At 47.1% G+C, this 24,263-nt stretch overlaps 2 protein-coding genes and 1 long non-coding RNA gene across 6 annotated transcripts in view; 2 read left to right on the forward strand and 1 right to left on the reverse strand.

The window, feature by feature from the left end:
• B3GAT3 (beta-1,3-glucuronyltransferase 3) overlaps positions 1-3,523 on the forward strand; it is a 23,362-nt gene extending 19,839 nt beyond the window's left edge. The window contains exon 7 of the mRNA XM_088137342.1: positions 3,388-3,523. The gene's annotated coding sequence lies outside the window, so the exon portion shown is untranslated. The remainder of the gene's footprint in view (positions 1-3,387) is intronic.
• The window catches only part of EML3 (EMAP like 3), a 33,415-nt gene extending 9,654 nt beyond the window's left edge, over positions 1-23,761 (forward strand). The window contains exons 2-24 of one of the 3 annotated variants that reach the window (XM_088137338.1): positions 3,388-3,570; positions 4,432-4,513; positions 5,965-6,540; positions 7,232-7,339; positions 7,692-7,720; positions 7,886-7,921; positions 8,723-8,846; positions 8,940-9,089; positions 9,990-10,059; positions 11,016-11,126; positions 11,736-11,831; positions 12,452-12,586; positions 13,404-13,542; positions 14,772-14,923; positions 15,850-15,975; positions 16,069-16,200; positions 16,645-16,712; positions 16,992-17,080; positions 18,466-18,563; positions 19,057-19,144; positions 20,047-20,145; positions 20,918-21,118; positions 21,923-22,060. In XM_088137338.1, the coding sequence (XP_087993464.1) occupies positions 3,388-3,570; positions 4,432-4,513; positions 5,965-6,540; positions 7,232-7,339; positions 7,692-7,720; positions 7,886-7,921; positions 8,723-8,846; positions 8,940-9,089; positions 9,990-10,059; positions 11,016-11,126; positions 11,736-11,831; positions 12,452-12,586; positions 13,404-13,542; positions 14,772-14,923; positions 15,850-15,975; positions 16,069-16,200; positions 16,645-16,712; positions 16,992-17,080; positions 18,466-18,563; positions 19,057-19,144; positions 20,047-20,145; positions 20,918-21,099 (2,873 nt within the window). In that variant the 3' untranslated portion in view covers positions 21,100-21,118; positions 21,923-22,060. Of the gene's footprint in view, positions 1-3,387; positions 3,571-4,431; positions 4,514-5,964; positions 6,541-7,231; positions 7,340-7,691; positions 7,721-7,885; positions 7,922-8,722; positions 8,847-8,939; positions 9,090-9,989; positions 10,060-11,015; positions 11,127-11,735; positions 11,832-12,451; positions 12,587-13,403; positions 13,543-14,771; positions 14,924-15,849; positions 15,976-16,068; positions 16,201-16,644; positions 16,713-16,991; positions 17,081-18,465; positions 18,564-19,056; positions 19,145-20,046; positions 20,146-20,917; positions 21,119-21,922 lie in introns of all 3 variants that reach the window. The other 2 variants (XM_088137335.1, XM_088137337.1) reach the window with 2 other exon arrangements.
• On the reverse strand, positions 11,014-24,254 carry LOC148216362 (uncharacterized). 2 transcript variants are annotated; one of them, XR_015795547.1, is made up of 5 exons: positions 23,932-24,254; positions 14,780-14,908; positions 13,379-13,536; positions 11,751-11,950; positions 11,014-11,147 (listed from the first exon to the last, which is right to left on the reverse strand). It is a non-coding gene; the product is annotated as an uncharacterized LOC148216362 (long non-coding RNA). The 2 variants fall into 2 exon arrangements; XR_015795548.1 differs by having other exon boundaries at positions 11,016-11,144.
• Positions 24,255-24,263: the final 9 nt, after the last annotated feature.

Here is a 24,263-nt window from a genome sequence, read left to right on the forward strand (position 1 = left end):
CTGAGTAGCATTTTTAATTTAATTGCTTCCAAAAAATCCAGGACCGGTAAGGGAACGGGCACGGGTTATCAGACCAGATATTTTATCCTTTTGCATCAGTTTAAGAAGATGTCAGGTGTCTTTTTCCGCCAAAGAGAACTGACTGACGTAAGAGAGATCTCTCAGGGTGGGCCAGCGATGGGTAATGAATTTGAATTGAATTGAATTGAATTGAATTGAATTGAATTGAATTGAATTGAATTGAATTGAATTGAATTGAATTGAATTGAATTATGAAATAAAGGATATTTCAAGGCCTGCCTAATTTGGGGAAAAGTCATTCCTTCGGTCTTGCATTCTGAGAAAAAGAGGCTTGCATGACTCTCAGAGTCCTCCACCTTCATGAATGAGTGCTAAAATATGGGCTTATTCAGTTTCCATGATGTTTAACATCAGACCTTTCTCTTCTTGGCCATAAACCTAACGAGACCCATTGTGGGTCTTTTGAAATTTTACACAGCCTGTCCAGTTACCAGCCCAAGTCGTTTCAGAAACAGGATCAACTTGGGGAAAAAAGTCTTTGCAAGGGCTGAAGTGGGAATTTGGAAGTGGGGCTGGAGGTTAGAGCCCTATAGGGAGTAGAACCAACTCAAGAGGGCAGAAGGAGTCCAAGAAAACCACAGTGACCCGTGCAAAACCTCAGCCCTCTTTTGCAGCATTTCCTTTCCGTTAAGGCCCCAGCAGTCCTTCTGAGTAGGACAGCAAGTCCAGTCCAGTTTGGACCACAGTCTTTGGAGGAAAACGTATTTCAAGCCCACATTCTGATAACTCACCCCTTGAGCCCAAGAGTCTCCTCTTGGTGGATCTCCAGAGCTAGCTCTTTTGACCAAAACATCATCTTAGATAACAACGTAGGGCAAGGCTGGGCGACTTGAAGCTTCAGCTCCGTGGGCAGCCCTAAACTCATTCCTTGGCGCCTCTCCCACCAACCACAGTCGGCCCAAACCAGCTGCACGGTTCCCCACTGGTGCGAGACAGGAGAAACCAAGGGAAGCTGCTGAATTCCCATCCCCGAACTCTGAGAACTTCCTAAATGTCCCCTTGTCTGTTTCATCTGGTTGCACCCGTGCCCGTCCCCAAGGCGTGGGCCCCAGCCGTTAAAAATCTGCTCATCCCTCTCGCCAGATACGTGCCCGGATCTTGTGTTTCCGATCCAGCCGTTTCTCTTTGGATAAGCCTTTCCCACTTCCTGCCCTCCTGACCCCTTGCAGAAACCTAGTCTGGCATGAGAAGAGGCTGGTGGGTTTTCTGATCTGCACTGAAGAATCCTAGGGGTGATCTCCCATCGCTGGGCCCATCCTTGGGACATTCAAGAGGTGCTCAATCCTCCTCTTAGGTTATTCTGGAGGGAGAATGGGCTTTGCAGTTTTCGGCGGTGTCCAGAATGTCTCCAACGGAAATCATTTCCTGCCCGCCTGCTAAGGCGTTGGCTGCCAGGACGACCAACCATCCAAGTTGCACTTGTGCCCACAAGATGCACTTTTCTGCACGCACACCCCCCCCCCCCCCCGTGGCCACACTCTTGCCTTCTCCTCTCTTTCTCTCTGCTCTGTGAACGGTGGCATCTGAGGACAGGCTCAGAAACCTGAACATCTCTACCGGCTGGATTAATTAGAGACCAGGAGCTGTAGCTTCTGCAAAGCATTTGGGGATTTTTTATTTTTTGAATGCCGTAAATAAGGATCAGATGGGCGGGTGGCTGAGCTCCTAAAATTCTTCGAACGAGCGGGTAGGAGCGTCGAAATCGGGGTGGGCTGCCTGTCTGCTAAAATGTGGATCACACAACCCACCAAAGCCGTTGGGAGGTTGACTTCGGGGCAAACTCTGCCAAGTGTGGTCTGTTCAATCATGGTGGGGGTTCATCCTTCTCTGGAAAACAATGCAGGCTTAGATACTCCTTTCGTAAACGTCGGACGGTGCCCCCAACATGGGCATCAAAATACGATTACCGTTATTACTATTACTTTATCGCTCAAAGTCCTTCCATTTTATTCAGGTTTGCTCATTTCGGCTAAGCCTGCAGAGGTTAAAAATAGCAATTCCCCTTTTTCGCAGGTCTGTTGCGTAAAGGACACATCATAAAAGGAAAAACAGTCCAGGTGGGAAGAGGCGAAAGAGAACTACAGCAGCTTCACTGGATTTATATATTTGCTAGATTTATCTCCTGCTGACAAAGAATTTCCTTGTCCAGTTTTCCCCCATAATCATCCTGGGATTAGCTTGGGCTGAGAGAGGAGAGAAAAAAATTGCACTGGGTTTCTGTGGATAAGGATGGACTAGAACCCAGGTCTCCCCAGTCCCATCATTAGTTGAGAAGGGGGCCAGAGAGTGTTAACCCTGAAAGGTAGTCCTCATAAGAAGCACAACAATGAAAACCAGCTTAATCTTTATTGTAACATTACATTAACAGAATCTTGCAAGGCTGAAAGTACATTTCTCCCCCGTTGCCTTTACAGCCCAAGAAACTAGGGAGGGTCCCTTCTGAGACGTTTACCACACCCCCATTCCTTCTGTGGGCTCAGCTGCTGCTTATCTAACCGTTGCCTAGTCTGCAGCTCTTCCTCCTGTCTCCCAAGGTCATTCCCACATACCATTACAGGGGGTCTCCCACTTTTTACAATATTCTTCCTGAGAGATAGGAAGTTGCCAGACTTGGTGCCCCTGGCTCTCCGTCTGTGGGAGAGCGGACCATCTTTTAATCCTGCAGCCTGGCACGTCTCTGCTTTCAAGCACCCATCTGGAGCAGTGTTTCTCAACCTTGGCAACTTTAAGAAGTGTGGACTTCAACTCCCAGAATTCCCCAGCCAGCAGCTCAGGCAGACACCTCCCTAATTAACAGGAGTACAGGTCGTTCCCAGTTTAAGCCCAAGTTCCGTTCCCAAGATCTGTCCTTGTCAAATTTGTATGTTAGCCGGAACAGTATTCTTGTATAATACTGCGTACATAGTATTGTGTAATGAACTCGGACCCTTGTGTACAGTATTTAATTTGAATCCTTGTGTATTTAACTCAAATTTTGCTACAGTAGGCTCTGTTCTTAACGATGGGTCGTCTGTAGGCATTCTTAACCGGGCGACTCCCTGTATAAGAAGGGGGAGGTTGTTCAGCACAATCAGACTTGCAAGATTTTGTCATCAATAGCAATAAAAGTAGTTTTAGCCTTCCTGGAGAGTTGATTTCATGGCCTGTTCCACCTAGCGGGGCAGATGTTAGCCGTGCTTAATTGGTGCAGACAGAGAGACAGAAACTTTATTTCAGTCATTGACCGATTAATTGGTGCACGACCCTGAAAAGCTCTGCTTGGATTCTGGATGCTGACTGAGACGGGTCCTTCCTTCTCCATCCTAGGTGAGAACCTCCTGAATTGCAACAGGGCCTTATCTCACCCGGATTGGCTGGCCGACATTGATTCCCGACTTCGGAGCCAAGAGGAGGAGCTGACGCTGGTAAAATCGGCCTTAGCAGATGCCCTGCGGAGACTCAACGCCTACGACCGGCAGATCCCTTGGCTCAGGCAACAGCTGCTGGAAGGTGAGATGAACCAGAAGGCAGAGGGAATGGCCTTGAAGGACAGAAGGAAGAGCCTCTACCAGGGCAGTGGTCAGATAAAGAGGATTGAGCCTGGCCCAAGAAAGCAATCCAAGTAAACGTCTCAGACAAGCCCCTCCCTAGTTCATATGGGAGACGAGGGGGAAGCACATTCAGACATGCAAGATTCTGCTACTATAGCTTTACAATAAAAGCAGTCCTGTGATGGAATGGAATGATGAAGGCCAGGCTCAGGGAGATAAGCGTTTTCTTAGCTCACCGAAAGAGCGTGGGAACTACAAGAGGATGAGGCTGGCACCTCCCTGAGGAATTCACGGTGTTGTGGCTGGCTGGCTTGGGAGCTGGGGTTTGAGTCTGGGAAGACTGATGTCAGGTTTAGCCCAAAGAACTCCAAGAGACAATGCAAAATCAGTTCAGCTATGTTTATTAGCTACAACCTCTAGCAAGAATCTCCCCAGACTGTACCCCAGCTCCCAAGCCAGCCAGCCACAACACCATGAATTCCTCAGGGAGGTGCCAGCCTCATCCTCTTGTAGTTCCCACGCTCTTTCAGTGAGCTAAGAAAACGCTTATCTCCCTGAGCCTGGCCTTCATCATTCCATTCCATCACAAGTCCCAACCTATATGCCATTGGTTTTGATCCCGTTCCCACAATGCCCAGGCTGTCCACTTTGGGATAATTAAAATGACCCTTAAGCCGGTGAGAGATTGGGGAAAGGCTGGGGATGAACTGGGGATGAGTAGAGGACCCGAGATTGAGGAAGACACATACCACCCATAGGGGTGAGAGGGTTTTTTTTTTTAATTTTGTGTGTGTGTTTATGTATTTATTTTCTTCTGCAGCAGATGCTAAAGAGGTTGCTCTGCTTCCGAAAGGCAGTGATGCCCAGTGGATCCTGCCTCCTGTCCTCTCCAGGGATTCCAGGTATTTTCCCACATTCCTTGAGAAGGAAAAATAACCCAGCCCTAAAAGAGGTGGTCTTGCTGGGAATTATATGTCACCTCTCCCAAATTAGGGAGCTCTAAATAGACTTCATGGGTTTCGTATCCAGAGGAGGAGGTGCTAATCGACACGATGCGCCATTCATGTAACGGATCCTCGGCTCGTTTGAAAGTTTGGAAAAGTTGAGAACTTTCCTCAGTCGTGGCCAGCAGGATCCCAAATCTCTAGATGACCAGATTGGGGCTGTGTTAGGTTTCAACAATTTGGCCAAGGAGGTTATCACAATTTGGCCTATCTTGCAGGGGTGTTGTTTGGGGGGAAGCAATGTGGGAGAACCATCTTCAGCACTCTGAGCAACAGGGAAGGAGAAAAAAAGATAACAGTCAGTAAGGTCTCTGGCACCCTAGAGGACTGTTTCTTAAAATGTGGTCTGAGGACCCCTGGGGGTCCCCCAAGACCATCTCAGGGGTCTTCAAACTCAAAATGATTTGCCCTATATTGAAGAGATTTGCAAAAATTCAAAACAATGATGCTCTTCTCATGATTGTTTTATTTGTTTCAAAAAATGGGCTTTGTTCATGAACAATATTTTATTTATGTTAATATCTAGGGGGTTCCATACTGTTATTTTTTCCCAATTCCATAAATAAATAATTCTACAAATGCATCAATTTTAATTTTTAATTTATTTATTTATTAAATTTATCTCCGCTCATCTCCCCCGGATGGGGGATTCTGGGCAGCTCACATAACCCATTAAAACAAGAAATATATATATACAATCACCTAAAACATAATATTGATAAACATCACCCATACAGACAAAAGCTCTTTGGGGGTCCCCCATCATTTTTAAAAGTGGGAAGGGGTCCTGTTTAAGAAACACTGCTCTTCGCCCCGTTTCCCCTAATATAATTGGAACTGTGGAATCTGCATTTGGTCCATGAGAAAATGTCCCATTTTGAAGTGGGGAGAAGATGCCATTCCTGGTCACACAGTTTCTTGGAGAAAAGACATTTGCTAAGTTATTGGTTAGGATTGCAGCTCAATTTTTGGTCCTCGAGAAAGAGCCTTCCGCTTTCTGAAGTACCTTTGAGAATTTTGTAGGTCTTCGTTTTGGGTGTTTGCAAGGTGGAGATTGTCAGGCCTAGCCCAAGGAACTCCAAGAGACAATGCCAGTTCAGTCCAGCTATGTTTATTAGCTACTTCCCAGACTCAAACCCCAGTTCCCAAAGTCCTCCAGCCACAACAGTGTGAATTCCTCAGGGAGGTGCCAGTCTCATCCACTTGTTCCTTGCACACGGTTCTGGCGAGCTAAGAAAATGCTTATCTCCCTGAGCTTGGCCTTCATAATTCCATTCCATCACAGAGATCAAGGGCGCAAGTGATCAGAAGAACCCCCATGAAATTCTTGTAATCCTTTCTCTTTACAGTTCAGCTCTGGCCCAGAAATTAGGAAGCCACAAGGAACTGGTGTTCCAAGCAGAGAAGATCCAGGGGTCAAGGACCAGCGTGGGGACCCAGACAGAGGAACTTACAGTGCTGGGGGTGAACACGGGACAGTCTTTTAGCAATGGAGGTCTTCCTCGTGCAGGGGAGACATCAGCTACGAGGGGAAAATCCAGCCAGGACTCTTCAAGTATTGGGGAGACGGACTGCGCTGAAGGTCTTGTTGGTGGTGGCCCCTTCAAACTGGCCAAGAACTCCGTTGGGCAGCACGCTGAGAGGGAAAATGTGGCTTCAGAGCTGCAAACGGTCCAGGAAGACCCTGAGGCCCCCAGCTCCAACCACCACCTTCCTAGCACTTGCCTCCAGGAAGCTCAAGACGTAGGAGAACCTCCACCAGATGCCAGCGGGGACAAAGCCCCGAGCCCAGGGCACTCCCAGCCTGGGGGTCAACCTCCCGGGCCAGGAACGCCCTCCCCGGAGCCTCTGTCCGAAGGGAGCAGCAGTATTCCAGCCTCCCCCGTCCCCACCGTTCAGAATTTGATGGCCAGCAAGAAAGAGCTGTGAGTTTCTAAACTTAGGGGGAGATTTCCTGGAGCTGGGGGGGGGCTGGGGTACCCCTAGGGAAATTGTCCCTTGGCCAGGATGGGCAAATGTTGGTGGGCAGGGCAACGGCTCAGAATAGGGGCAGCCACCTGTGTCACACCCACAGGTAGGATTTGGGGGGGGAGTTGCCGATCTGGGGAGGATTTGGGGGGTGGTCTTTGGTGTTTTCTTAAAATGTGCTTAGCTTTTCCCTTTCTCCTTCTTTCTTTGCATAAAATCTGAGTCCTTTCCTTTCTATTATATTTCTTTTTCCTTTTCCCTCTGCATTAAATCTGAGTCTTTTCCTTTCTATTATATTTCTCCCCCTTTTTCCTCTGCATTAAATCTGAATCTTTTCCTTTCGGTTATAGTTCTTTTCCCTTTACGTACATGTATCACCATCATTATTCTCATTGTGCTTGGCTTTTCTCTTTTGTTATTTATTAAAAAGCAATAAAATATAAATAAAACATTCTTTCCCCTTTTCCCTTTGCATTCAATCTGAGTCTTTTCATTCTATTTCTTTTCCCTTTTCCCTTTGCATTACATCTGAGTCCTTTCTTTTCTATTACGTTCCCTTTTCCTTCTTCCTTGCATAAAATCTTTCCTTTTGACTGCATTTCTTTTTCCTTCTTCCTTTGCATTATGTCGGATTCCTTTCCTTTCCAGATTACGAAGGAACAGCTCCTCTGACAAAATTTCCAGGACCAAACAGCACCTCCAGAAAAAGGCTGCCTCCTCGGCAAATCTCTTTAATCGCTCCAGCAGCCTCGAGAAGTGAGAAAAGCTCTTGCATATAACACATTTGCCCCAGTCCTGCTGCGGTTCGAGGGAGATCTGGTGGATTTTGGGCCAGTCGCTCCCTCCTTGCCCAACAACCAGAGTGGTCTGTGCTGACTAGGAGTGGGGAGACCTGGGTTTGAGTTCCTCCTCAGCCCCAAAGACTCCCTGGGGGACTTAGTGCCAGTCATTCTCTCTTAGCTCAGCCTACCCTGCAGGGATGTTGTGGTGGGGAAAAGGAGGTGAAAGCAATGCAGAATACAGACAATGGAGGAAAAGCAGGAGAGAAGTCTAACTCATAAATCCAGGTGAGCCATGACCTTCCTAACGCTCTGGTTTCATCTTGCAGCAGATCGAAGGACCCCATGCTAAGTCCAGGTGAGCTGCAAGGCTGTGTTTGTAAGAGAAGTGGCATTTCGCAGGTGTATTGTTCTGGAGCACCAGCATGAGGGTCACTGGTCTGAGGCTGGGGGACAGCGGTTGCAAATGTCCTCCTTTCTGCTGAAGAAATGCCAAACCGTCCGTTTCTGTTCTTCCCTGCAGGCCCATCAAGCTCCCGGCGTCTGAATTATAACCTGGGTGAGGATCTTGGAAAAGGAGTTCCTGGCTAGTTCAGGGAGTGGGTTTTAATTGGGGGGGGGGGAGATGGATGGCAATTCTTCCTGGGGTCTTATAGCAACTTATAATGTGGTTTTAGGGATCTGCGTCGCTGATTGCGCAACTCTCTGAATGGCTGCCGTAACTGTGAGACCAGGCCGGCTCCGACGTTAGATGAAGCGAAGCAGTGGCCTTGGGCCACAGATGCTGAGCGAATAGCTTTTCCGTGGCTATCTTTCATGAAACCTTAAGGCTGATAGAAACCTTGGCCTGGCCTTGGCTGTCAGAGAGTTGGAAGGCTTTTCCCGTCACCCCCATTCCCTGGCTTGAATGAATCAGAACTGTGGCTATCGATAACCACTGTTCTCTTGGGGTTTCTGCTGGCCTGTCCCACTAACTAAGTTTCTCAGTGAGATTTGGAGGAGAAAGAAGCAGCTTAAAAGGAAAAAAAAAACCCAAAAGAATAGACCATCTCGCATGTAGAAAGCGAGCACCTCAGGGAGGAAAAAAAATCAACTTTGCCTCCTACCCCATGAGCGATCTTTCTACATGCAGGGTTTTTACTTTATTTTTTTTGCACGTAGTTTTTGCCAGCTGAAGTGCAGTCCTGCCATCTGGGGAAAGCTCAACTGCTTTATTTCAGCAGAGTCTGAAAAAAAAAACCCAGTTCTTTGGGAGAGCAGGAATACCCTGTCTCTTGGAAGACAAAGGGCGAGCTTCGTCTTTGGGAGCTCCTGCGACAAAGATCTGCTATTTTTCTGCTCTGCTCTTCCACCCCTTTAGAAGGACTTTCCACCAAGATGTTCCTGCGCGGACGCCCCATCACCATGTACATCCCTTCCGACTTCCCCAACTACGAAGACCTGCGCATGGAGCTCCCAGCTGAGAAGTTGCAGCTGGACTGGGTGTATCCTTCAAAGAAGGACAGCCTTCCCGCTTCTTTCCCATTCCCCCACCCCGTCCGAAAACAGTCACACTCTTTTTCTTAACGGCCCTCCAGCTACGGTTACCGGGGACGCGATTGCCGCTCCAACCTCTACGTCTTAACTTCGGGGGAGTTGGTTTACTTCATTGCCTGCGTGGTGGTGCTTTACCACGTCCAGCGGCGCACGCAGCGCCACTACCTTCGCCACACCGACTGCGTGCGCTGGTGAGTGGGTGGAATCTGCAGCCTTGATCGCACATCCCAACGTTGTCTGACGTAGGAAGCATCTGGATAAATGCCGGCAGTTGATGGCAGAGGGAACGAGTGGGACGAAGGCCAAAGTGTTCCAACATGAACGAGGCCTTTTAAAATTGCAGCAAACTCGTTGTTCCTGCTTTTCTATCTCTTCCTTTAGGAAGACAGCCTTTGGAGTTACTTGGGGGGGGTGGGATTATACTTTCAGACTTGCAGGATTGATGTTGGCCTCGCTGGGTATAGGAATCACAACCAGACGAACGAATTCCATTTTATGGTAAGGCTACATTGACAGAATCTCGCAAGTCTGAAAGTACAATTCTCCTGCCGTCTCTTTTACAGCCTGAGAAACTAGGGAGGGTCCCTTCTGAGCCTCTTTCTCCACCCGTTATGCAGCTGTGGGCTATGCCCTCTCTTATCTGACTGTTCCCTTGGCAGTGTCTCTTTGCCCCGTCTCCCAAGGTCTTTCCCACATTCCACTACACATACTCAGACCTCAAGAAACAGTTTTTTATTCCTCCCAAGCACTTCCACTCACTCCAAGACGAACTCTTCTTTGCGGTCCTTTCAGCAATCCATAGATTCATACTCCGTTGTTCCATTTAGCCCATGTGCAGGACAGGGACCGGCAAGAACAGGATGTGAGAAACGTTTGAATCTTGTAGGTGCACCGGTTTGGTCTGTTTGGGATGGAGGACCAAGCTAGAATATCCTTTGATAAGGATGAACCAAAATGCTACGAAAGTCAAAAACAAGCCTTCTCCTTCTCCAGAGCTCTCTTTCAGAAGGGTAGGGATGGCCGATAGAATCAGGTACTTTGAAAGAGTTTACAAGGGCTCCCCCAGATCAATCTTTTTGCATTTCTTGCAGTCTTGCAGTGCACCCTGACAGAGTCCGTGTGGCCTCAGGGCAGATGGCTGGTGTGGACAAGGACGGCAAGGTAATCTCACTGTTACCCCTTTGAGGTAGTCTGGACAAGAAGTACAACCAGGAGTACTACAGGTAGTCCTCGTTTAGCGACCATTTGCAGTTACGACGGTGATGAAAAAGTAATTTTACAACCAATCCTCGTATTTACAACCCTTGCAGGTCTGTAAAGCAAAGGAAAGCTGAAGGAAGATCATAAGCACAGTCGCAGTTTCACTTAGTAGCCATTTCGCTTAATGACCAAGTTGCTGGTCCCAATTGTTGTCGCTAAACGAGTACTACCTGTAGCTCTATCTTTATTGTTTGGTTACATTAACAGAATCTTGCAGAACTGAAAGTATTTCTCCCCTCCTTTCCTTTTACTTTCCGGAAAACTAGGGAGGGTCCCTTCTGAAATGCTCCCCATACCCCTTTTCCTTTTGTGGGCTGAGATACCTTTTACATGCCGGTTATCCTGTCTGCGGCTCTCCCTGCTGTCTCCCAAGATCATTCCCACATACCATTACACCCACAGATTTGGGATAATTCTCTGACACCTTGATTTCCCTGAAATCTTTTTATATGCTCGATTTCAACTCTTTTGCTCGGAAACGTAACCTGGTGGTGTGAATCTTAAGATTAAGGTTCCAGAATTTCCCTGCCTGCTGAAATCAGAATCAGCTTGCTGCAGGAGAGCAGGAAAATCTTCCATCTGGGCTTCAGTCTTTCAGCAAAAGTACAAGAAGGCCTTTTTTCTTCCAATAGCAGCCTGCAAACAAAGCATTGTTGACTGCGAGATGCCTGTACAAATAAGTCTATCAAACGACTCGGGAATTGGGAAATTAATAACCACTTCGTTTGGGATCATCTGAGTTTAAAATATGCCGCCTGTGAATTGTGCTTTCTGCATACAGTATACGTTCCTTTTCTGCTCTTTCAGCTTTGATGCTTAAAAACGCTGACTTTGGGGGTTGGGGGTCTCTCCTGCAGCCGCTGCAGCCATTCGTTCACATTTGGGACTCCGTCACGCTTCTGACCTTGCAGCAAATCGGTCTGGGCAGCTTTGAGAGAGGCGTCGGCTCCCTAGCCTTCTCTACGGCGGTAAATGTTCACATTCCCCTGCTTAAAGGGAGGGGGGGAAAGGAAGAATAACTCTTATTCTTCTTCAGTGCCATTTGCAGAAGAACTCAGTCTGGCTTTCAGTGTTGGGTTGCATGCCGGAACAAAGTATTTAATTGAGGAACGTCATTTTTACTTTCTGTATTTAAATGTTTCTCTCCCACTTTTGGGTTCTGCAAACACACTAACTGGGAGGTCTTGTCTTCCTTCATCTTAGGTTGCAGTGGTTAAACCCAAAATATTCCCACTTGCAAACTTGTCCCTTGCCTGTTAGGATCTTCAGTTGCCCCTGTGTCAATCTTCCCAGGTAGATCAGACAGGAAACACGACCAGATAAGCTCATTCTACTTTATGGTAAAGCTACATTGACAGAATCTTGCAAGTCTGAAAGTACCAATCTCCCTCCATCTCTTTTACAGCCTGAGAAACTAGGAAGGGTCCCTTTTGAGCCTCTTTCTCCACCCATTATACAGCTGTGGGCTAAGCCACCTCTTATCTGACTGTTCCCTTGGCAGCGTCTCTTCACCCTGTCTCCCAAGGTCTTTCCCACATACCATTACACCCTGACCTGCATTCTTTTCCACCCACCAGGATGAGGGGACCTACCTGTGTGTAATCGATGAATCCAACGAACATATGCTCTCCGTGTGGGATTGCGTCCGTGGCACCAAGCAAGCCGAAATCAAGGTGAGCAGTTGAAAGAGCGAGAGATGGGATGCAGAGATGCTGGCTCTGTGAGCCAGATTTTTTAAAAAGTGGGAGGAGCATCAGGGATGAAAGCATGGAAACCGGGACAGGTAGAGTATCTGAAAAAAAGAGGATTGAGTCGCCTTCTTGAGTTGCAAAAGGCTGAATGGGAAAAAAATGGAAAATTGTCAAGGGAGAGTGGAAAGGAATGGTGTTTCCTGACCTGTGATGGTATGTGGGAAAGACCTTGGGAGACTGGGAAAAGAGATACGGCCAAGAGAATGGTCAGATAAGAGACGGCTTAGCCCTCAGCTACATAATGGATGGACCAAGAGGCTCAGAAGGGACCCTCCCTAGTTTCTCAGGCTGTAAAGGAGATGGAGGGAATTATACTTTCAGACTTGGAAGATTCTGTCAATGTGGCTTTACCATAAAGTAGAATTAGCTCATCCGGTTGTGATTCCTGTCTGGTTTATCCCGTGAGGTCGACAGGACCTGCCTGGCTGGCTGCATACATGGATTGGGGTTTTGATCCTGCAGACTCAGTTGCACAATCAAGAATGCATCCTGATGGTTCCCATCACCCTGATATTTTTTTCGCTCTTCCCTTCCCCACCCAGAGCACCAACGAATCTGTCCTGATGGTGGAGTTTAATCCCCAAGACAGTAGCAACATAATCACCGCTGGAAAATCTCACGTCTATTTCTGGACCTGGATTGGAAACAGCTTAACCAAGAAACAGGGGATCTTTGGGGTAAAGGAAACTTGGAAGGGTTAGGAGAAGCAGAGAGACATAGCTGAAATATTGTAAGCAGGGTCAAGGGGATTCAATGTTAGTTCCTTCCCCTGCCCATGAAAATGAGAGATTTCCTTGTGACAAAAGACACTCAGCCCATGCTCAGAGGCACCCCCTCTTTCTCCAGGGTTAACCAGACCTGATCCCAAGAGTTTGTGGCTCAGTATCCTGAACCACTTGTACATCAAGCATCTGCTCCACTGCATATTTTAAGATGCTTAGTCATTTCAACCCAAGTTAAGCCTTTCAGCTCCAAGAGCCAGACTTGGATTAACTAGGTCAGAGACAGGCAACTTTCTGTCAAGGGCTAAATTCCTTTGAAAATCAACGTTTGGGAGCCACATGCGAGTGGCGGGTGGGGCCAAGCAAGAAGTAGGTGGGGCCAGAGCCCAAGGTAGGTGGGTCATGTCTCATCCCTCCCCCCTCCCACCCTTTTGCTGTCTCTTTTCTAAATTTTCTCTGTTGGCCACCCCTACTGCCGCTTTCTCCCTCCCCAGCTGGTCACCCGGTGAGGGATAAATCCCTTCTGCCAGTGGGTTTTTGACATGAGGCTGAGAGCTGGTCCACCCCTTTGGGAAAAACAGAAGGCTTTCGTTTTACTAAAAATTTTTGCATAGCTTTAATAAGAGCAGTTTTAGTACGTTTGGCAGGCCCAGGCTTGGGGGGTTAATGAGATAAAGTCAAATCCAATTCCTGCAACTTTTGTGGGCTTGCAAGCAGTCCATTCGACTCGCCTTTTGGGGTACAAACCTCTCCCCTTCGTTTCTGTTTCCAGAAATACAAGAAACCCAAGTTTATCCAGTGCTTTGTGTTCGACACCAATGGGGATGTTCTCACTGGAGATTCAGAAGGCAACATCCTTACGTGGGCAAGAGTAGCTGCTGATATCCGCACTCTGGGCAAGGGAGCTAAAGGTATGCAAAAGACAGAAATGTGTTGGGGTGGGAAAGGATGTTAGATTGTTAGTAATCCCTTGTCAGGCTTATCGACAGAAACTGAACGTAATGTTTTCCGAGCAAGATTTTCACGGAGTTTTCTTTAACGAGATTTGTTGAGATGAAAGGGATGGAGTTGCAAGAATTGTAACTGAACTACTTCCCATCTAGGACCAATATAATCCCAAAGTACATTAGAAAAGGGGCTTTCTAATTTTTATTTCTATCAACTTTCCTCTGGCCAAGCAAGGAGAGGAGTCTCTGCATTGTTAAACAAGAAGCTTTCTGTTGGCTTTCTTACGTTTTCTTTCGCTGTTATAAACCGAGCGCAAATAAATAAAATCCTCAAAAGTTTAAAAGAAAGAAGGCATCGAACAAAAGAAGACAACAGGAACAAAAAAATATAAGGCATATTTTTCTTGAGAATTACTATGAGAGTTACTAGGTCTAGTATGGGACATTTCGAGGAGATTTGAGCCCAGGGCCACGACAACCCTTTTGGGTAGGCTGGGCTAAGAAAGAATAAGTCATCTGGTGAGCTTCTCTGGCTGAAGGGGGACCAGAACCTGGGCTCCCCAGCTCCCAGTCCAACATCTTAACCACTACACTATACTACCTTGAGTTGACTGATGTTCCATTAAATTCTATAGCCCTACATTTAAATAGGACTAATGGTGTTTGTAGGACTCATAGTGCTGTATTGGGTGAATTCACACCTTACACCAAGATTAACGCAAACCAGCTACCCATGTTTCAGTGTGTGGATACATCCATTATGGCTGAGTGTTACATGCACACCAAGCCATTGGGGTTTGTTTAGTAAAACATGGTTAGATCTTGGCTTATTTTTAAGGCGTGAGCGCACCTGTTAGGCCGAAATTCCTTAGCTGGAAAAGATAGAGGGGTTCCAGCTGGAGAGCGACCTTAGTTGGCTCTCTGCTAAAATTCACCGATGGCATTTGGATAAGACTTTCAAACCACGTGGACAAATTTGGGGAAGTGGTTCTGTTTCTGATAATAATGTCCCAGGCTTATCACACATTTTAATTCTGAAGATACTTTATACATTCTACAGTTGGTTATTTTTTTTTTCTCCTGATAATGAATTGGAGATATAGAGTCCATTGCTTTAAAAAAAGTATCTGGGGAAAAGCAAGAATTGATAAACTTTGGCTGCACTTGGGTCAGGCTGTCTCTTCCTCTCACAGAGACCTACCAGATCAGCAAACAAACTCATGCGCATGAAGGAAGCATCTTTTGTCTCTGCCTGTGCCGTGATGGTTCCGTGTTGAGCGGGGGCGGCAAAGACCGGCGTTTGGTTCAGTGGAGTCCCCTCCTCGCTGTCCTGCAGGAGGTGGAGGTAAGGGAGAAAATGGGCTTCAGGAGGGGCACCTCTGTGCCAGTTGGTGGCTGTAATTTTGTCCCTCCCTAATGAGAGCTAGATCCTGAGGTTAAGTCTCAGAAAGGGATTGCCAGCCCTTCAAGGTAGTCCAGCCCAGGGAACCAAAGTTATGAATACTCATACTACTTTTATTATAAGATTACAGTCATAGAATCTTGCGAATCTGAAGGAATCTCTTCCCTCCCTGCCTTTACCTTTAAGAAAACTAGGGAGGGTCAAGTCTGAGTCACTTTCTCAAATTACCTTTCTGCTCTGGACTCAGATTTCTCTTATCTGACCATTGTCTTGGTTACGGCTCTTCTTCCTGTTCCTCAAGGTTATTCTCACATCTCATTGCATGGATTTTAGGTGGTGTCTGTCCTTCAAGGTAGATCAGACTAGGAAACCAATGCCATGTAGGTCAGAACTACTTTTATTGTAAAGCTATAGTAACAGAGTCTTGCCAGTCTGAATGTGCTTCCCCTTTCCCTCCCTTTATCCATGTGTGAACTAAGGAGGGGCTTGTCTGAGGTGTTTTCTCAAGTTACTTTCTTGGCCTGGGCTCAATCCCCTCTTATCTGACTGCAATCCTATTCCCCAAGGCCATTCCCTGTGCCTTCTACAGGTGGCAAAATTGAGCTCCGGGACATCCCAAGCAATGTCTAAGGGCAAAGAGCCCTTTTGCAGAGTGTAATTTTCACAGTTGTGCAAAAATTGAGTGCCATTGTGATGGGTTTCTCTGCAGAATCTGAAAGTACCAACGCAGATGGGACAGCTTAGAAATTAATGATTATTCATTTTAATTGGGGTTGCACTGGGTTCTGATTTGGGGAGGGGAGGGCATGCATTATAAATAAAGAATAAGTATCTGCAGTTTCTGTTGAATTGTTTTTCCTTCGGCACAGATACCAGAACAATTTGGTGCCGTGCGCACCATCGCAGAGGGCGAGAGCGGGGAGCTTTTGATAGGGACCACACGCAATGCCCTCCTACGTGGCAGTTTGGCAGAGGGCTTCAGACCCATCATCCAGGTGAGCAGGGATGCCAAACGTCAGGCATTCTCCCCCTAGCCTCTGCCAGTCTTCCGTCTTCTCCGGCTGCGGCTCATTTCTCTTCCTTTTCAGGGCCACACAGACGAACTCTGGGGTTTGGGGACTCATCCCTCGCGAGACCTTTTTGTCACTTGTGGCTACGACAAACAACTCTGCATGTGGGATGGTGGGGAACACATGATGGCCTGGAGCATCACACTAGAGGTACTGTGCCTGGTGGGGAGAAATACCAACCCCCATCTTAACAGCTATAGATACCATTCCATTTTATGGGCTTCTGCACCTGCTGTAGGACGTAAGAATTGATTCCCTAATTGGTAACATTCCCCATTATCAGTGAAGAGACCTGCCTCCTCACTGGATCCTAGGAAGGCTGTTAGAAAGAGAATCAAGTCTCCCCCATAATGTACATGGTGATAGATTAGTTCTAAATTAACGTGAGTTTAGCTGCTTCAATTCCTGAAACCCTATTTCTCCCCTGTCAATAAATCTCGCTAAAGAGAACTCTGAGATTCATGCTGGAGAAACAGCCACTTTTGACTTTAGGACTTTTGGCAAGAATCAATACTAGTTGAACACCCTAACTTTTTACAGTTAACCAGCTTACCAGCATCTCTCTCTCTCTCTCTCTCTCTCTCCACTCCCCAGGAAACAGGACTCTGTGCTGATTTCCACCCCAGTGGGAAAGTGGTGACTGTGGGGCTGAACACTGGACGGTAACTACTTCCCCTCCCCATCGCTGGCCATCAGCCGTGGGGCTCAGCAGGGCAGGTCATAAGGGAGGGTAATCCTTTTTGCCTGGCTTTGGGAACAGCTTATCCAAAAGCAGAAAGGCAGCAGGCAAAACTTTAGCTCCTCTGTCCCACCCTGCAGGGCACATTGCTAGCAGCAGTTGCAGAATGGACCTTTCCCTTTTTCCGTAGCTGCTAAAATCCTGGAAAAAAAAATGGCTTGGAAAGATCCAAGCTATCAAAGACACTTTTTTCCTCCCCCAGATGGCTGGTGCTGGACACCGAGACCCGACAAGTTTTGTCCGGCTACACAGATGGAAACGAACAGCTCTCTGTAGTTCGCTATTCCCCAGGTTAGACTATTTATTTTTGATCTTTTTGTGTTTGTTGGGTTTTTGGGGTTCTCTGAGCTTGGTGGTTTTCCTGCAGACGTTTTATTACCAGGCTAGGTAACAGCATCAGGACATGGGGGAGTGAAGTTGGCTGGTTGTTTAGCTATAACAGCTTGCCCTGCCAGTCTTGGTTGGGGTGTGGGTTCTTCCTTGCTAATTCCTTAATCAATTGTTTCTTCTCGGATTGTTTCCTGCTTATCTGGGTGTTAGAAACCACCTTTGAACCAAGACTGGCAGGACAAGCTACTTTATATTAACAGCCAGCACACTTTACTCCCCCATGCACTGATGATGTTACCTAGGCTAGTAAGGGAACGTCTGCAGGAAAACAATCAGGCTCTGAGAATGTCAGGAACTCCATAGTTCAACCCTGAGCTACATCTGTTCTCTACTATTGGATTTCCATGTTTGTTTCCTGTTCAGTGAGGGGAAAGCAGAGAAGCAAGGACCCCGATCAGATCCTGGGGTTTTCCTTAAGTGTTGGCTGGCCGGCCACCTGTATTCTTGTCTTCTGGTGTTGCCAGTGATGGCAATTTCCCAAAATGCCTTGCGTTTTCCTTTTCTGTCCTGCCGTTTTGAGTCTGAAAGGACTGAAATGATCTCATTTTCCTAGTTCTAAGAAGCTTTTTGGGACGAAGTACAGGGGGGAACGTTTCAGAATAACAACAATAGGAGGAGGAAGAAAATAATAATAATAATGATGATGATGATGATGATGATGATGATGCGTAATAGTAATCAGAAGAGAAGAGAAAGAACTGGAGGAAAATCACAAAATATGAAGACCTGCAAATAGAAGTAGAACGACTGCGGCCAAAGAAAGTAAAGATAGCACCAATAGTTATAGGCACCTTAGCAATGGAGGCGAATATGTGTAGCTCAGGGTTGAACTGTGGAGTCCTTGGGGTTCTCTGAGCTTGGTTCTTCTGCGCTGAAGATGTTACCTAGCCGGGTAATGAAACGTTTGCAAGAAAAGAACCAAGCTCAGAGAACCCCAAGGACTCCATAGGCACCTTAGGTGCAGTCCCAAAACATCTGGAGCACCCCTTAAAGACCATTGGCATTGACAAAATCACCATCAGTCTGTTGCAAAAGGCAGTTTTATGTGGAACAGCTTCCGTCCTGCAACGATACCTTGAACACCATCAAACCACAACATCTGGCTATCCCAGGTCCTTGAGAAGGCCTCGATCAGTGGATAAAAATACCAAATCCAGCCGAAACATCTGGTTGACTGTGCGACCAAACAGAATAATAATAATTCCTCCACTGATAGATAGCTTGTTCCCCCTCTCCTGCCTGCTTCAAACCTGTTTTTTTTCTCTCTCTCTTTCTTTTTTTGCTAGATGGAGAGTTTTTGGCCATTGGTTCCCATGACAACTTCATCTATATATATAGTGTGGAAGAGAAAGAGCATAAATATACTCGTTTTGGCCGCTGCACGGTGAGCGGAAGGGCGGGGAACGTAGATAGGACAAGCCAGCGGGAGTTGGTTAATTTGGGAAGTGGATGAATAAAACAAATATATTAAGAGGAATTTGTTGCTGGAAGTTTGTTTATTTATTCTGTAAATTAATACGGCCGCTCATCTTAATCAAATAAGTCTGGGCAGCTAACGAGTGTAAAAAATGCAAACATTTGCATAAAAGTCATCGGAAAAAAATCTGATAAAAACCGCCAGATAAAAAATAAACTTTTCAACTGACATAAGGCAAAATCATTGACTGTGGTCCACTGGCACCCGAGCCCTAAAGGAGAATTACAACTCAGTTGATTACTATAAATATTTGGAAATCTGTTTTTTATTTCTGTGTTTTCATCCTTCGGCATGATTCTGCTTTCTCATCATTTGTTTTCTTACCGCCCTGAAAGGATCAGCTAATAAACCTCTTAAATAAAGTGAGAATAAAAGTTTCGCTCTTTTTCTTCTAATTCAGGGGCATTCCAGTTTCATCACACATCTGGACTGGTCCAAAGATGGGAAATTCATCATGTCCAATTCCGGGGATTATGAAATCTTGTATTGTAAGTTTACTTTTAAAAATGCAAGAGCCGGCGTTTTTCTGACACACGCATAGACAAAACAAATATGAGTGTTTGTAAAAAGAGAGCAGGTGTTACGGGGTTTGGACATTAAACCAAAAGGCAATGTGGGTTTAATTCATGTTGTGGGTTCAACAGAATGAAATCTTAGGTTTAAAGTGTTCTGCTTTCACCACAATTCAGCCCCTATTCTGGATTCAGAGATCACACTAGGACAGTCCACAAAATGGCTTAGCGTGTCAAACAAAGATGTTCCGCTTTAGCCAACCAGCCAGTCTTATTTCTTTATATTTATATGTATTTATATCACAAATTTGTCACCGCCTATCTCACTGCAGAGCGACTCTGGGCGGTTTCCAGTAAAAAGAATAAATATGAATTAAAATAGAGCAACTATTACTTCAAATACAACCGGACGGCCTATATAAATAATAAATATCTTCCAAGAAACTGATGTGAACTAGAAGTTAGTAGACTTATGCCTTAGTGCCAGGATCCTCAAACACCATGGTCCCCCTAAAACGCTAAATTAATTTCTGTGATTTCTTCCCCTTCCCCCATGAATAAAACACACAATTTCCTTGAGTTCAGGGTTGGGCAATAAAGAAATAAACCACTTCCTCTGAATCATTCATTTGGACTCTCCCCATGCCGAGGATTCTCCAATTTTGCAGGTTCCAGCTGTACGTCGCCCAGCGAGAATAGGGATGGCCCGCCAGTTTAAGCCTGGGCAAGACCTGAGAGTTTGGGGAGCCCTCTTTGAAGGGGGTGGGGAGCCCCAGCCTAGAGCCCGAGCCATCTGCCCTTGCAGGCTTATGGCTGCCAAGACAGAAGCACCCAGCTGTGCGTCCGGCATTTGCATCTGTTGTGTGCTTCGGTTGCAGGGGAGGTGGCCAAAGGTTGTAAGCTCGTGAGGAATCGGTTTGACAACAGGGACCGAGAGTGGGCCTCCTATACCTGTGTGCTGGGTTTTCACGTTTTTGGTGAGTCAATGCTGGAGAAAGAGGCTGTTTCCGCTCGCTTTCCCGGAGAATTGTCTGATTTGTTTTCAGCAAAGCCCAGGGTCAGCCCGTCTGGGGCCACACTCAGCCCATTTCTAGCCTTCTTCACTCTTGATTTATTTCATGTCTCCTTCGGTTTCTCTTTGTCACCTGCCTTCCCGAACTCTGGAACAGCGTCCCTCCAAAGATCCAGACAGCAGCCACTTTCCTGGGGTTCCTTTAAGACCTGGCTGTGTTTGCAGCTCTGGGGTTCATGTGTTTGCGTCAGCCCTTCGAGGTAGCCCAGACAAGAAACACAAGAAACCCTAACACTACCTTTACTGTAAGGCTACAGTAACAGAATCTAAAAGCGCTTCTCCCCTCCCTTACTTTTACTTTCCAGAAAACTAGGGAGAGTCCCTTCTGCGATGCTTCCCACACCCCTTTTCCTTCTGTGGGCTGAGCCACCTTTTCCATGACGGTTGTCTAGGCTGCAGCTCTCCCTCCTGTCTCCCAAGGCTATTCTCACAGACCATTTCAGTTTGCTATCCATTGGTGGGGCCCCTGTTGCGTTTTTGTCCTGTTTATTGTTCTCATTCTTTTAGCCTGGGCTGCCTGTTTATGTAGGTTTAAACTGTTTTAATTATTTTGACAGTTGTTTGGGTTTTGCGAGTGGCCCAGAATCGTCTAGAATGGGCAGCCATAACAAATCTAATACGTGAAATCAAATTAAGCTCTCCTTTTCTTCTCCTCTGTCTTCTCTAACCCATCGCAGGGGTTTGGCCTGACGGCTCAGATGGCACCGATATCAACTCTCTGTGCCGTTCGCACAATGAGCGGGTGGTGGCCGTTGCTGATGATTTCTGCAAAGTGCACCTCTTCCAGTATCCTTGTGCCAAGCCCAAGGTAGGACGGAGGACAGTAAGGAAGAGAGATACTCTCACCAGGAGGAATTAATGGAGATTTTGGCTGGGAGGTAATGCCCAGACATTGCTGGACGGTCCTTATCCTTGAAAAAGCTTCTTGTATGTGTAGAGGTAGCCTTTCGTCCTTAGAAACTGGACTCTGAATGTGAGATGGGTGGCTATATAGAATGAATGAATGAATGAATGAATGAATGAATGAATGAATGAATGAATGGATGGATGGATGGATGGATGGATGGATGGATGGATGGATGGATGGATTATAAAACAGTTAATTCCAGGAACTAGCCTTTAGGAGCTTTGACTAACACTGTTTATTAGAAGGAAAGTTGAGGTTACTACAGTGACTGTATGTCCCTTCTTGTAAAGGACAGTCCTTAATTTCAGAATTTCAAAAAGCTTTCAGACTTGCAAGATGGATATCAGCCTTCCCAGGTAGAGCAGACAGGAAACATGATCAGATGAGCTAATTCTACAGAATCTTGCAAGTCTGAAAGTACAATCCTCCTCCCCCGTCTCCTTTACAGCCTGAGAAACTAGGGAGGGTCCCTTCTGAGTCTTCTTCTCCGCCCATTGTGCAGCTGTGGGCTATGCCCTCTCTTATCTGAGCATTCCCTTGGCAATTTCTCTTGGCCCCATCTCCCAAGGTCTTTCCCACATACCATTATACTATCCCACTTTGCAGATGAGTTTTGGAGATTGTGGGCTTCCGAATCAAACACAATGCCCTTTTCCCACGATGGGCATGGTCCCCTGCTAAACCAAACTAAGGGTGCCTCTAGATCTCAGATGTTCCCCTGAACACAGCAGGGATTTCAAAATGCCTCTCTCCCCACGCTCTTGATCTTCCGCAGGCCCCGAGCCACGTCTACGGAGGCCACGGCAGCCACGTCACCAATGTCCGCTTCACCCACGACGACGGCCACCTCATTTCCATGGGGGGCAAGGACACCAGCATCTTTCAGTGGCGGGTGCTAGGGGGCAGCCCACCGGTTAGCCGCTCCCTCTCCTGTGTTTCCTCACATGAAGCTGGGGCCAGCACCTGAAGCTGTGGAAAACTGGCACGGAAAACTCAAGGACGGCGGCCAAGCCTTCATGGAAGCACTCGGAGAGATCTCCTGCATTTTGATTGCACCCCGGGAATGGAAGACCACCTCGGGGTGGATCCTTAGGAATGGCTGGAATCCCTGGCTCACTGGAGAACTTCCTTTGCTAACCGTGTCATTTGCTTTCTTAACATAAGGTGAGGGGCAACGGGAAGCGCGGTCTGATGTAAGATGCAGAAGAGCGAGCCCTGCGAACGGAAATGCAACCCTTGGACGTGGTGCGTTGGAAAGGCTGTTTCTGACATGGTGGGCTGGGAGGACAGAGGGACCGCAGGCGGGTGGAGAGGAAAGGTTTGGGAGAACTCGGCTCTGGGGTTTCATTGGCTTTTGCTCCGCACACGCCTCCAAAGTCCTGGATTTTGGAAGCCCAGAAAAGGTGAGGAAATGGATTCATCATCTCCATCATCGTCATCATCACCCCTGTTCCCCACTCCCTGTACAGCAACCCCCCACTTCTGTGTTCCCAATCATTTTGGCCATGGCTGGCCCCAAGGTGTAAATAGGAGTGCACGAAGGAAGGTTTTAATATTCGGAGAGAGAAATAAAATTTTGGCATCTCAAATCCCGACGGGAGTTTCGTCGTCTTTTCTGCCGGACTTGGGTTTGGCAAGGCAAGGCTCACCCAGCCTAACTGCGGAGGAACGTAGCAGGTTTGATGTATTGTCGAAGGCTTTCACGGCCGGCATACGATGGCTGGTGTGGGTCTTCTGGGCTGTGTGGCCGTGGTCTTGAAGTCTTGTTTCCTAACGTTTCGCCAGCACCTGTGACCGGCATCTTCAGAGAGCAGGAGCACAGACAGGAGCAGTTCTCTCTGTGCCCAGGATGATGTGACCCTTCTGTAGGTATTTATAGAGATCTGGGGGGGGGGATTGGGGGTGTGTGTGTGGGGTTAGGGGGTGTGGGGGTGTGGGGGGTTTGGGTTAACGAGTGGCTGCTGTTTTGGTGTCAGAATCTGTGTGTATCTTCCTGGGGATTAGGCAGGGTTTTTTAGTAGCAGGTTTGAGTTACACCAAGGTCTTTTGCCCAAACGTGCTCCCCGTTCGAAAGCGCCGAACCTGCGCGGTCAATGCATTTGTCAAATTCCAAGGGGGCTTGTAAAGGATATTTTATCTGAACCATTTCCCAGACCGGCGCTCCCCTCCCCTTGCGAACCCACCAACGCAATGAAAAGGGTTATTCACGGCTAGAATATTCCTTTACAACAGTTTTAGCACAAAAAGAGGTTAACCATGGCCGGTCCAGAGGTTGTAAATCAAACAGGGAAGGTTGTTCGAAGACAAAATCCGGGTTGTGAACTAATGCAGAAGTTTTGTGTTTATACTGAAAAAAAGAAAATCGGGCTACCCTGTCAAGTTTCTCCTTTAGTTTAAAAAGAGTCCAAACAAAACAGATCATAAAGCAAGTAAAGGTGCTGTGGAGTGTGCAATTAATGCATTGATGCATTTGCAGGATTATAAATCATTATAAATAATTTTGCAGGATTATAAATAAAATTATAAATAATTTGGAGGATTATAAATAATTTTGCAGGATTATAAATAAAATTATAAATAATGTTAAGGGGATCACAATTTTAGCCACCATATCCAACATATTTGCATGCGTGCATGCGCTCACCAAGGCGTTCAATGCACACTCAACCCAGGCATTCCAACGTGTTCCACCTTGAAAGTTGTGACCACTAAAACAGAAATGAAATTCTGCGCGTGATGGTTCACTCTACGAAAGGGAAGCGTTGCGGGGAGGAAAGAGTTAACCTGTCGTTCCGGAAAAGGCCGATGTTGGCCGAAGGTGCTCGAGTCTCCCCTCTCTGGCGAAGATCGGCGGAAAGACGCGAAGGAGCCCGCTCTTCCTCCGAAGTCCTGCCGAGGCTCCACCCACCCCTCCGTCCGAAGTTCGATACGAGGGAGGGGAGACAGACCCGCTCTATGGGGTGGGCCGAAGCCTTCCGGAGGAAGCAACCCGAATGTCTTCGGCCCTTTCCGGCTGGGCTCAGGAGAAGGCCCCACCCACGGCCGTCCCAGCCGGGGACCTCCTTTTCCGGAAAAGCCCGAGAGGCTTCCGCCGATCGCAAGGCTCCGGCGTGGGC

The sequence above is a fragment of the Python bivittatus genome, unplaced genomic scaffold (genome assembly GCF_059951505.1).
Source record: "Python bivittatus isolate LINGU-HERP-01145 unplaced genomic scaffold, Pbiv_v1 ctg000180_np1212, whole genome shotgun sequence".
Classification (NCBI taxonomy): Eukaryota; Metazoa; Chordata; class Lepidosauria; order Squamata; family Pythonidae; genus Python; species Python bivittatus.